General features: G+C 33.4%; 2 protein-coding genes across 4 annotated transcripts in view; one reads left to right on the top strand and one right to left on the bottom strand.

Moving 5' to 3' along the window:
• Nucleotides 1-9474, bottom strand: part of LOC127064187 (protein lozenge-like) — a 40224-nt gene extending 30750 nt beyond the window's left edge. Inside the window, exons 1-11 of one of the 3 annotated variants that reach the window (XM_050994850.1) lie at nucleotides 9369-9474; nucleotides 7931-8118; nucleotides 6281-6541; nucleotides 6036-6211; nucleotides 5925-5967; nucleotides 5538-5683; nucleotides 3442-3754; nucleotides 3106-3210; nucleotides 2727-3025; nucleotides 332-2540; nucleotides 1-111 (exon numbers count right to left, since the gene is read on the bottom strand). The exon at nucleotides 1-111 is cut by the window's left edge and continues 120 nt beyond it. In XM_050994850.1, coding sequence (XP_050850807.1) covers nucleotides 1-111; nucleotides 332-587 — 367 coding nt within the window. In that variant the 5' untranslated portion in view covers nucleotides 588-2540; nucleotides 2727-3025; nucleotides 3106-3210; ... (5 more) ...; nucleotides 7931-8118; nucleotides 9369-9474. The other 2 variants (XM_050994859.1, XM_050994867.1) reach the window with 2 other exon arrangements.
• Nucleotides 9475-9877: 403 nt separating this feature from the next.
• The window catches only part of LOC127064204 (protein lozenge-like), a 100107-nt gene continuing 95643 nt past the window's right edge, over nucleotides 9878-14341 (top strand). The window contains exons 1-2 of the mRNA XM_050994899.1: nucleotides 9878-10075; nucleotides 10699-10810. The gene's annotated coding sequence lies outside the window, so the exon portion shown is untranslated. The remainder of the gene's footprint in view (nucleotides 10076-10698; nucleotides 10811-14341) is intronic.

The raw sequence follows: 14341 nt of genomic DNA, 5'->3' as shown, positions 1-14341 counted from the left end.
CGAGGGTTCCATCGCCGACCTCGCCGAGGGCTACAACTTTAAAAGCTACTGGTAGGGTCTTGTTGGATCTCCAATGAGTTGGCAATTGACTGCAGAGGAAATACGGCGAACCTGAAAACATAAAGATATACGAATAGCATAGTTTCTACAAAAAAAAAAGAAAAAATAAACAAAAATACGCATGTATACGTAAATGAAGTCTTCAAAAAGATCGACTCTAATAAAATGACTACGAACAAATCGAAATGAAATTATACTCTTCGATCTTCGCAGTATTTTTAATCAAACAAATATAATACGTTGGGAAGAGAAAAGGATCGCGTTAACGAACCTGTTCTTACGAGTTCGCCGGGATGCTCAGCCTGTGCCTCACCGACGAGTCTCTCGGTCCACCAGAGTTCGCCGACGGCGGCACCTTCGCTCATTTCGCCGGCACCACCGCCGTTTTCGCCGTCTTCACCCTGGTGGTACCTGGTGTTGACCCCTTGGAGGGGTGCCAGGGAGGGACCGCACGGGCCGGCGCCTTCCTGAGATCCGACGGTGCCGTAATTCTCCCCGCAGCCCACGGAACCCACCGGTAGATGCATCCCATCGGCCAGTAGCCGCTCCTCGTCACCCACCAAACACGTACCCTCCGCGCGAGACGTCGTGACCTTTACTTGAAGCGGACCTTACCGACGGAGCCGAACTAGTCGACCCGTCGACGAGCGACCACCACTTTGCTACCAACAGGTACCCCCACGTTGTCCTCCGCTCGCACCTTCGTCTTCTCCGATCGAGCGCATTCTCTACGTTCACCGGTTCATCTTTTAAAATCGAATAGAAACCTCCCCTTGTTCCATCTCACCTCGAGCTTCTTCTTTCTCTCATAAAGCGATTAAATCACTTATTAATCAGCTCGAACAATAACTAAAGCAAGTACCTACGATCTTTCTGTTATCGTTAGTCACTGAAGAAAAAGAAAAAAAAAACAAAACAAAAGAGAAGTAGAAAGAAGGAAAGAAGGAAGAAAGAAAACAAAAAATACAACAAAGAAGAAAAACAAGAAAATGCGCGGGAATCACAAAGCACGTGGCTCACTGGAGTCCTTCACAAATCACTCCGAACACTCGAAAGTTTTCCTAAATCCATAAATTATCAATGATTTAACTCGTCGTTTCCATTACGACAATTATCGTTAATCTTATCACTGATCTCCTGTCTTTTCTTTTCCCTTCCCTTTCCTTTCTTTGTCAATTCCTTTCTTTTCTTTCTCTTCGTTACACCTCGGATCGAAATACGAGAAATGATTTAAATTGATGATTCTGATAAACAGTTAGGATCTGGATGAGTACCAACAACGGATCGCAACTTGAGCGAAGTTGGCGCGAACGTCAGTCGCGGTCGACGGTGCGCGACGTAATGCCGCGGCTCAGCGGGCCGCGTGTTCCGCGGAAGCGGCCCGGGTCGGCATAACCTCCGCAGCTCTCCTCCGCCACCTCCACCCCCCACCCTACTCGTGCTCACCACGGGACACGCTCTCGCTGCTTCACCAATCTCCCCACTACAATCGCAACTACCACCACCACCACCATCACCATTGACGACGACGACAACGACGACGATAACGACGACGACGACGACGACGACGACGACGACGACGACGACGATGATGATGATGATGATGATGATGACGACCATGACGAGGACGACGATGACGACTATAACGAGAATGACTTCTTAACCGATTCTCTTTTTAAACAATAAATCCTCCTTCTTTCTCTTTCTCTTTCTCTTTCTCTTTCTGTACAAAGTTGCTCACTTTTATCAGGATTTCAATGCTTGCAATCGGATGCTTCGATCTCTTTACGTTCGGTTTCTCAAACGGAATTTTTATGATTTTCGAGATTTATCGGAAATGATGCGGTATAAAAGATAGATTATATATCGGAGATGATAATACAGGACAATCGAATGCAAATGCAAATGCAAATGGGAATCCTCGGAAAGATATCATTGTATTTTCCGGTGCGTCATCCGTGCAATAACACTTTTCCTAAACGCTGACTTACTAGTTTTTCCGCGATGCGATCGAATCCTCATATTATTGATGTATCGATTCTTCATAAATTACAGAGATTATTATTACTAATTCGTAATTTTATCCTAGTTAATCCTAACGCGTATAATTAACGCGTATGATCTCATGAATAGGTTTCGAAATCCCGTTTTAAACTGATAAGAGGAACGAAAAGAAAAAAAAGAAAAAAAAAGAAAGAAGGAAAGAAAGAAAGAAAGAAAAGAACGGTATCGTCCAAGAACGATGTGTTATCGTACTCTTTCCCTTGAGACAAGATTCTTGCGGTGGCCAAGTTTTATCGCATTCGTGTGGTTTCGAAGGAGAACGTTAAAATTTCGAAGAAATCGTCGGACTAACGAGAAAAACTAATTAGTCTTTTCTCGTTACAAAACGATACGAATTTTGTCGATGTCCTGTTATTTTTTGTCTTCCTTCTAATCGGACGAATAAAGCGATGTCGTTTAAATAGTTAACGTGAGAGCTAAAACATTAAAAAAGAGAGAGATAAAAAATAAAAGGATAAAAAGAAAAATAGAAAAATAAATGAATGAATGAATGAATGAATGAATGAATGATTGAAAAGAAACGAAACAAATAATTTTTCGAGATAGGTCGAATAGATTCTGATCTAGACGTTTAAGTGTTATACACTATTTATAATACATACAGAATCCAAGCAGAGTAGAGCGGCGGTCCCGCCGTTCGCACGGCAAGGCGTAACAAGTGTCCGCGTGACGTCACGCGGCCTCCCGGAGGCGGAGCTTCCCATTGGGAAAGCAGGTGGGGGTGGGGCTCTCCCGCATCGTGCCTCGTTCGCCCCACCCCCGCGAGATTTCGTTCCTTCGCGCCTCTCTACCCCTTTCGAACGGCTAGATCATTCCTTTCCTCGACTATCGCTATTCTACGATCTTTCGATCTCCTTCCTCTGGAAAGTACGTTTCGTCGATCTTTTACAAAGAGTCTATCCTGTAAAATGAAAAATTCATAGAAATTTTTCACGAGAATTAACTTCATTAAACAAAATTATATTCTTTGGAAATGCATACCTTCTTTTATTATAATAATTTCATAAAAGTGATTCCAGTGATCCAAGAAAAATATATTAAGATTGTACAGCGAAACTGTTTTTCTTCATTATGTAAATATCGAATCTGTAAAATGTAGAAAAATAAGAACCAAATAAACAGACAAATGAAAGATCGTGTTACATATTGTATATCAATTAAAGAATCGCTTAACAAAATCATTCAAACGTTATATAAATCTTGTTCTCCGTATAACAGATTCGTTAAGAATGAAAATAAAATAATATCTAAATAATATTAACTAAGAATATTTACAAAGATGTAAAGGTTAAGAGCGTTCGTTGCCCCTTAATTTACCTTTATTTAGAGAAGATTACTTCTTCCGTAAAATTTATGGAAAAAGAAATTCGGTGATCCCACGGCAAAGAACGGTCAAAGAGTTTCTGCATACGTGCGAAAACGTTTCTGGGCGCTTTAAAGGTCTCTGAGTTGGGGTCCCGCAGCGCTACCGTTTATTGCACTGTGGTTTGCTAAAGTGCAATCGAGGAAGCAGATGCGGTTTCACTCGTTCGTGCGGACTCGCAAGAATGTAATTAACCCCTCGCAAGTATACGAGGTCCTATTTGCGGCCGACTTTGCTTTCCTAGGATTACCCGAATTTTGACCATACCTGTAACAATGAAATCATTTCTATAGTTCGACAGGTAAGTAAGTAACAAACTTTACAATCTATTGTCTTGTTCATATGAGCAAACGACATTCGTTAAAACGACAATTTTATTTATATCGAGATAATTAACGATCATGATCTCGTAATATGAATTATAAGTTTTACTGTAGATTTTGTTTATGGCTTTAGAATCGACAATGTATCATCAATTAAACGCTTTTATTTTCTATAATGAAGATATTCTAAAATCAATAATATACATTAGTTACAGTTTGAGAATAGTTAACGATTCTCAAATGTAATGTAATTGATGATTTCTATTAGAATAATTGGTAATAAATTTAGAATCAACGACAAGTGTTCGAACTTTAAATTTCCTTCCCGATTGTCATAGAGTCAATAAGATTTATTTATCGTTTTTCTTTTTTTATTATTATTTATAACATATTCACGCGATTAAGCATTTCAATTTCACGATATAATCGAATTATTCATTTTACGATATATAATTTATAAAACAATTCGTAACTTGTTTATTATCCATAACTATACAATTTGCAAAGTTTGTATTTCAAACGATCGAAAGATTCTTGATATACGAATAGATATATTATATTACTGTATAGAAGAAAACAAAAAAATATTACTTAAGTACTATTTACAACTACACGTGCGTATCGTTTTAAATGCAAAGAACGATGGCGTCGTTCTATCGTTATTAAGATTACAGAACGAGATTATCACTAATGAGGTTTTCTGGGCGGCGCTTGTTACATTAAGGAGGAGGCACGTGGGTAATACCCAGGACCTTAACAAGATTATATTCGACGACTGGTTCAAACCAAACGAGATAACGAAATTGTCGTACAATAGTGCAGAAGAAATCTTTTTTTGTTTTTTCTTAACACTTATTATCGTACTCTTACAGTATCGTTTTGCTTTGGACTCTTTTTGACCAACTTTAGACAATCAAAATACCGGAAGAAGCGTGCAAGACATAGTTATCGTATCTCTGGACTTTTCCTAGAATATTGTCGGTTCCTTTAAAGTAAAGAAACAGAGAGAGAGAGAGAGAGAGAGAGAGGAGAGAGAGAGAGAGAGAGAAATGCTTCTTAGACGCTAATTCTGTCTTATCGTTATATCGTTGACGATTAAAGTTTTTATAGATACACGGATTCAAAATGAGATTTAATTAACATATGTTAATGAAATTAATTTTGTCAGAGTAATTAATGATATTACTTTTCTAAATATGTTGTTATAATAGTTTGTTTTCAATACATAAATATAAGTTTTATAATGAATTTTATCTATCATGTCTCTTCATATCAACATTTCATAATATGTTTTTTTAATTTTATAATATTTTATATTTCATTGTGTCACACAAACATATATATATATATATATATATATATATATATATATATATATATATATAATATAAATGATTATGTTAATTAATTATATTGATATACAGATATTTCATAATATTATATCATGCCAAATCAAAAAATTCATTGTACTATATTTTAATTATAAATATTTTATTGGATTCTTAAAGAGAAATTTTACTTAAATTCTGTCAAATTTTTGTCCTCTTTTAAAGGTACGAAGTGACATAATTGACACTTTTGTATATATAAATATAACATAATGACATTTTTGTATAGATAATAAATATACCTTTTGCAATAATCTTTATCAAATATTTATACGTACTGAATTGAAAACAAAATATCATATTGTATACACTCTGCATTCTATAAAGAGAGAAACTTACCAAATACTACCGAAATAGAAAGTTATTTTCGATCCAGTCGGATTTATTTTTTAGCCATCTTTAATTCAGTATGATTAGTTTCACTTGAAAAGTATTTTAGAAACTTTTTAGAACATTCTATAAGTATATACTGTGTAGACACAATCCTGAAAGAATACAACTATTAATAATATTAATTATTTATTTAAAAATTATTACCGCAAATAATATTCTATAATAAAAATAACAATAATAATAATAATAATAATAATAATAATAATAATGCAATATACATTGTAATTATTGCATTATTAATAATAACAATTATTATTAAATATAAATAACAATCAATTGCGATTATAATAGATAATTACGTTACATTATATACCTAAGTACATACATACTTACAAACTTATATATCACATTTAGCGTGCTTACAAAAGAGATCCATCTAAAACATATCGAATACGTAAACATAAAATTAAAAGAAACTAAGTAAATTAACTCGTCAGTACTCACTTTTGTAAACTCATCCGATGTAAATGTATCTTCGATCGTGAACATGAAATTTGAACGAAAGTTTAAAATCACTTTCGTAAACTCTTTTGATAAAGATAATTTCGTAAATCAGACAATTCTTAGATAGATCGTTATTGATCTTCGTTTTCATTTTTTATTTTACGTAATTGGTAATGCTATAAAAATTAAAGACTCGTGAATGTTCAAACATTAGAAAGACAATAGCCGTGTAATGACGTACTTACATATAAAGCCATAAGTTAATCTGCCGTCGGATAAAGTCCATGCTAATGAACTATAAATAAGGGTTGGAATACTTGTACCAAGTGGACAGCCACACTTACTGACCCTCGGTAATTAAAATCCCTTCCTAAATCAGGACTAGGGACACTATTGGACAACCCTCTTCTCTTCTTCTTCTTCTTTTTCTTCTTCTTCTTCTTCTATGTCTCAGCTTAAACCAAAATCCGCGAGACCCTTCGAAGAAGAATATAGAAACAATCCTCCTATAAAACATTACTTTCTGTGAAAAGAGTTTCGTTATAGAACGAAAAAAAAAAAAAAAGAAAAAAGTAGAAAATACATTCCTATAACACGGTCTAATACTTTAATTTTTTTCTAATATCTTTTAATATTTTCTAATATTTTTATTTTTTCTATAAGATGGTCTAATACTTGAGAACACGGTTAAAATAAAAAATATTGCAAACATGCCCTCTTATAATGCGATATTTCGAGGATATGGTTTTAATATAACACGATTTAAAAATTGTAAAATTTTCTCTAATGAATGAGACACTTGAAAACACGGTTTTCGTGTAACGCGATAAAATACTTCTGGGGCACTCTTCTGTAATACGATATTCTGAAAATACGATTTTAATATGGACCGATACAAAAATTACAATATATGTTCCCATACGTGGTAATTCTGTAAATACTGTTTCGATATAATATAAAAGAAAAATTTTGTCCATATACTCTCCTATAACACGGTACTTTATAAATATGATTTCATTTTAACATGATTTAAAATTTGACAGAAAATACGATATCTATAAATATAAATCATCCAATATACACAATTGTACGAAACAAAGAAGATCAATACTGTAATGTAATGATTAACGCAATGATCGATTTCTATATAAAATCATATAAAATCGTAGATAAGTATCATATCATAGTTAAACTTCCACAATCGAATTATTCATAAGATTTTCTAGTATATTTGAATTTTTATAAAAATTCTTTATTTTACGTAATATCGTCGAAACTTTTAATTTGTTGATACATTTCATTCTTCAATTTTAATATAAATTTATACACGTAGGTATTTTTAACTCGCGAAAAGTTCTTCGATCGTAAAATAACGTTTTTTCATTTAAATATGTCCAGTTTACATGGAACATAATCCTAACTTTTTCATTTCAATTACAAAGAACATTAAATTTTATATATATATATATATATATATATATATATATATATATATATAATTTATATTATTTTACAATTTAATCATAACACGATTTCGATATAACACTCTACGAATTAATCAATATATAAGAGATTTCTCATCATTATCTTTTTATATACTCTTTTATCCTCATTATTTCACATAAATTTAAAATAAGTAAAATATATATTTACATAAGTAATCATCGACGATATAATAAGATCACATTATACATCGACGATATAATAAGATCGCATTATTGAATATAAAACGTAAGGTCAAACATTATACGTAATAGTATCGTTTTACTCGTTTATACGTTTAACATCTTTTAAGTCAACAATGAAATAAGGAAAAGAAAAATAACAAACGAAAAGAAAAGAAAAGAAAAGAAAAGAAAAGAAACAGCGTTACTAGAATAAGGAAAGGGAATTACTTAGCCTCTTTGCGTGTCGTCCCGTTGAATTTCCCATTGGAATCAAGAAAACCTAGCTCATTTCGTTCCTAACCGAAATAAAGAAAGGAATTCACAGCGTATTCGTATTATTCCTCGCAATTCCGTTTCCGTTAATCCACCTGCGAAGCGTGCAGTTAATAATCCGCGTCGAGGGAGAGGGGACTTACCTTCGTAAAAAAGAATACAAGAGGTTAGAAAGTAATATGTGTATATGGCGGGACGATCGAACCCGTGTGTCGTTGTTAGATCACGCCATACGAATTTTAGATTGGATATGTATTTCATTATTTTGTTCGAAAGCTTCATTATTTTATTCTTCGATCATTTCGAATATTTCTTTTTTTCTTTTGTCTTTCTCTTTTTTTTCTCTTCTTTTTTTCCTTTACTCGTTTATCTCTTAATTATAAAAACGATTATCGCACGATGATCGCAGACGTGAAGATGACTTCGTTCGAAAGAACTATTTGAAACAAGCGCCAAATTTAAAAAAAAAAAAAAGAAGAAAAGAAAATTGAAGAATTGAAATTTTTCAGACGTACGAGAACTTGTATAAGAAAATGTTGCTATATATTCACACGTTTCACGTTTGAATTTTGTAAAAGCTCTGAAGAAATGAGAAATAAACTGTCTTTAAAGCGATCAAATATATAAGAAATACACTCACCTATCGTTATTGAAAATTTTCGTTTTCGATTTGATCTTTAGGTTAAGGTTTATCGTTATTACAGTTATTAATTTGCCAGCCAGACGCAATCTTGACTCAACCCAAATCAATTTTAATCAAACTCGAAAACAATTTCAAATCAATTAGATCGAAACTGATTTAATTGTGATTTTAGGTTTAGGTTAAGTTCGGTTTAGATTTTACTGTCGTTGGTTACGCGTGTATCCAACAACGCACGTTGAAAATATTTTCAAAAATTCATATTAATATCTCGAGAATTAAAGCCGAACGATTATTACAGATACGTATAGGAAAATGTTGTTCGAAATGTCGATGATTTCTGCGACGTATATGAATCGATGAGATGGACGAACTTTTATACGATCACCATAATTTTTTACAAAGAGAAATTTTAATCCTTTCGAATCGTTTGTCGAGTATGAGTCGATATAAATTTTCCTTTACAGCTACTTTTCTATATCGATTCACAGTCGATATATTTAAAGTAATACTTATAGATTTGTTGATTTGGATATGTATTATATTTCACTGATGTGTACGCGTTTTTTACGAACATTAATTCTTTGTCTTCTTCTATGACGTATTGTTACGCGAAGAGGTATAAAGAAAGAGAGAAAGAGAGAGAGAGAGAGAGAGAGAGAGAGAGAGAGAGAGAGAGAGAACGAAAACGTACCGAAAAATGTACTTAACTTAGTTTATACAGATAAAATTATATTCTCTTTCGTCTGTTACCCTTTTCGGACAAGGCGATACTTTCTCTCTTAGGAAAACGACGTAGTGGATGTCCACCCTCGCAGTCCTTGTTAATAAGCTTAATAAACCCCTGCGTAATTCCCTCGTCGGACAGGAAGTTTAGATTCGTACGATACAGGGATGGCGTATGAGAATAGAGAGTGAAAGTCTCCGATTGTAATAAATTAAAAAATGTTATTTAATCAGTATATTTATAATTATATAAAGTTGGTTTTTAGATATTTTATAAATAAAATCATATAAAATATTGCGTAATATATGTAAGCGGAAATAATATTAATAACGTATTCTCGTTACGTTATAAAATATATCGACCAATCAGATCAATCTTTATTAAAAAGTTAACTATTTTCAATCGTTTGTATTGGTCATCTCATTAAATGATAGTTCGAGAGATTCTCGTTAGGCGGTGTACAGATCGACAATTAAGGTCATCGCTTTCTACAGCCCTGCATACTTTAGTTGATAGTGGGGAGGGAAGTAGCTTCAACGAGTTTCAACCTGCTGCTTTGAGGAGGACATCAAACGGATAACGCTCAACGCTCGCGGATCCTGCCACCGTTCCCTTTCGCGCTAGCTTTATCCAATTTAGACGAATGAGCTTTTCAAACAAAAAGCTTTTGTCTCGTTGAGACTCATTCGTTGTAGGAATGCTAAATAAGACAATCAAAGCGTTTGTCAGTTAGGTATGTGTATCACTATATTAACGAACATTTTTGAACGTATTACGTCATAACTATTGTTTAGAATATATATGTATATATATATGTATATATATATATATATTCTTTTTCTCAATAAAAAAAATTAGCTCTTTTATTTATTTATTTTTTTGATTACTTTTTTTTTTATTTATTTACGTAGTTTGTCGCAATCGTTTCTATTTCTTTTTACGAATTTGATTGATTTATTTAATAATTTGTTCGTTTGATTTTACTTAACTAATTTGTGCTAATTGATTTATATATTTCTTTTTTCGTCTATATATATATATATATATATATATATATATATATATATATTATATATATCTCAAGTTTTTATGGCCTAATAATCATTTTCATAGAGAAAATCGAATCGTTTTTACATATTTTTACATATTTACGTCTTATTTAACGTTACTTAAAAAAAAAACCGTTAGTTCAAAGTACACATTAAAATGGCCGTTAAGTAATATATATTGACGAATGACCGTTACATGGGATCATATATCAAAATGGCCGTTAAATTTAACCGACAAACAGCCAAATCATTCTTTGTAATAATTTTAATTTCATTAGCAGTGGATAATACGATGTCGTTATTGCAGGGACCTACGTAATCCGGATAGCTTGCAACTTTTATTACCGACGCTTCCTAGTTTATCGACGAAGTGGATTATTCCGTTAGCTGTTTTATCCACCACACTTCAACGTTCGTCGGTAAGTACGCTTTCTTTAAAAAACAAATTACCCGTTAATCCGTAGACACGATCGCCTAGAAAATTACCGACATTCAACTTCGTTAGAATTTCAACAACGGCGCTGCGTACAAACGTCATTTAAGATCTATCTTGACATATTACTTGTAATATTTCTAATTAATTTTTATTATATCATATGATATATAATATCGATAATAATATAAGAGACTGACAATAATCTCTTATCTTAACTAATCAACGTCATCGTACTGACTTACGACTGTAGATATTTCCAAATCTCACATGTCGCAATTTACTACTTAAATATTCTACATACTTCTCATTTACGACTAATTAAAATGTAATCATAAATTCGATCATTTATTTTATTTATATCTAAAATCACACTTCGGTATTATTATCTAATATTATCAACTAACCATTATAAAAAAAAAAGAGAACTTAATGATCGTGTTATCTTATAAAAATTTAGAACCATTTCAATCGTAAAAGGAAGAAAAAACGAAAAGACAGAAAGAAAGAAAGAAAGAAAGAAAAAAAAAGGAAACGAAACGAATAAACCCATTTTTTCTTTTTATTCTTTTTCTTTCTCTTTTTTTTTTTTACTAAGAAAATGTGGAAAGTGAAAAAAATTGAGAAGAGGGTACTCGTAAAACGCTGTATTTCCTTAGAGCAGCATGGAGATATCCATTTCCGATCGAAATAGGATGTCCCTTTTTTTCCTCAAGGATAGAAATCTTATATTCGGAGGATAGGACACACCCACGGTGCTACCGAACTTCTTCGTTTTATCTCGAAGCTCAAACTTAAGTCCCCTTTAGATATTAAACTTCCTCTTTGATCTTATATTCATCCTGCTCTCGTGGAGCATAAGCCGTGCCACATTATGTGATAGCCGTTCGAGAGAAAATCGAGGGCACATCCTGCGCCCAACCTAAAATCTCATGTTGGACCCGGTCGGCAACAATGACACTGGGCTCTCCTGCGCCATTATGTTACACGGGGATCGCGTTACCGGCCGATACGATCTTGCGCGAGCACGCTTTCAGCAGCTTTCAGATTTTATCGTTGTCCCTCGCATGAATGGCCAATTTTTTTCCCTTTCGTCGAACACGTACACACGCGTACTCATACGTATCAAGAACAAATATATATATATATATATATATATATATATATATATGTATGTTTATATATATATATGTATGTTTATATATATATATGTATGTTTATATATATATATATATATATATATATATATATATATATATATATAAATGAAAAGAGGAATCGCCTCGAATTTCGCGATACCAGTCGAAATATCGATGAGTTATCTCGATTCTCTCGTCCCTCTAATTGTTGCTACCGATGTTACGACTTCAACTTCCTGTTTCTGTTTTTCTTCTTCTCCATCCTATTCCCCGTTATTTTTCTTTTTCTTTTTCTTTTTTTTTTTTTTTTGTTCCACAGTTTTATTTTTGTTTCGCATTGTTTTCTTGTTTGCTGTTTGTTTTTATCAGATCGACGAGAGGAACAACAAGGTGGATTTTTGTTTTTCACTTTTATAACGATTTACATGTTTTCTCTTTGGTTTCGACGAATTTGTATTTAAAAAGTTATACTTCTTTTTTGTATGTATAAATGTATGTATGTATAAATTATCTCTACGCATATATGTAAGTATGTATTACATATATGTAAGAAGATACATATCGATCGTAAATAGTTTCAATTATGTACGCGCTAAAAGGAAAGAATTTTTTTAAACGAATTGTTTTTATCGCAGAAACGCCAATACGCTCGTTTGCGTAATGACACAACAAAATCGAAAATACATATCCTCGGTATAACAAGCACGTATATGATATATTACATATATACGTACTTATGTATTATATACATATGTATCTACATCCGTACGTATCTACATACGTATATAATACATTCGGATTTTATTCGAACGTCAGGATCCTTACGCGGGTGAAATACAATAGCGTTATAACATGGCGTCACGCATTATTTGCATTATTGTATTTTCAACATAAATATATAATCGTTCGATTCGGATATAGGCGTGGGCGAGAGAGAATGCAAGAGGAAAGGAGAAGAACCAGAGGGGGTGGAGGGGGATGGGCGATTCAAGGGGGGTGGGATAGGCGGAAAAAGGGGGTGGGAGAGAGTGCGTGTTTACATATCGCCCGATGCGTGTACAGATCAATAACCGAGGATATAAATGGCCGAATAATTTTCGACGTATCGCTTTTTTCCTCGCCTCGAAAATATATACATATAGATAGATGTGGGTATATATATACATATATATAGACACATGCATACATATATATGTGTACATGTATACGTATATATATATATATAAATATTTTATATGTATATATTTGAGGCGATGTGGGTGTATATATATTTGTATATATATATGTACAATTTTATATACATATGTCATACATACATAAACACATAAATACATATATATATATATTTGAAGCAATATATATAATATATATATATATGTATATATACACACATGTTATACATACATACATATATATGTATGTATATGTATATATAAATATAAATATATGTACGTTTGTTATATATAGATATAAGCCGTGGATGAAATTACGCGTTAGTACAGCTCGTACAAAAGTGTCGGGCGTGTATTTGCCGATAGTAGCAAGCTACTATCGTCGGCAACGACATTATTGGCGGATGCGATCGCGCGCTCTTTCAGCGGCTTCCAGATTTTATCGGCGCTGCGCATGAATGGTCGATTTTTTTTTCGGTACAGCGAAACCAGAGAGGTACTGATTCGTAACCAGAGTAAAATAGCAGAGTGCTCGTCGATCGCGGCAGCAGCAGTCTGCCCTTTCTCTCCCTCTCTCTCTCTCTCTCTTTCTCTTTCTCTCTCTCTCTCTCTTCCTCTCTCTCTCTCTCTCTCTCTCTCTCTTTTTCGTTCGCTACTGCTACCAGCCGCCATCCTTTTTCTCCCCTTTTTACATTTAGAATGTATTCACTCGAAACTACCCGGTAATTACTTTCATCCGCATTTCGGTATTCGTTGCGAGAGCCATCGAGAGCTATCGCCAAATTCAATTTAGATAATACGAGCATGCACGAGATGCTCTCTCGTTCGTTTTATATATATACATATCTCTCTCTCTCTCTCTCTCTCTCTCTCTCTTCCTCTCTATCTATTTCTATATATATATATATAGAATATATATATTCTCTTTTTGATTCTTTTTGTAAATGCAAGGATGAATAATATGTAGCTTTTTTCGCTCTCTTCTCTCTCTCTCTCTCTCTCTCTCTTCCTCTTTCTCTCTGTCTGTCTTTCTTTCTTTCTCTTTTTTTTTTCTCTTATACTAACAACATCGAGAACACCGCGAACTCGTTCGAGCCGGAAGAAAAAGAAAATCGTCGCTCTCGTATGAGAAAGAAATAGTGAGTGAGAGAGAAAAAGAGAGAGAGAAAGAGAGAGAGAGAGAGAGAACAAGCGTAGGAGAGATAC

This window comes from Vespula vulgaris, chromosome 1 (assembly GCF_905475345.1).
Source record: "Vespula vulgaris chromosome 1, iyVesVulg1.1, whole genome shotgun sequence".
In the NCBI taxonomy this organism is placed as follows: domain Eukaryota; kingdom Metazoa; phylum Arthropoda; class Insecta; order Hymenoptera; family Vespidae; genus Vespula; species Vespula vulgaris.
Note: the sequence above shows the minus strand (reverse complement) of the source record. Positions and strands in the feature narration are given on the sequence as shown.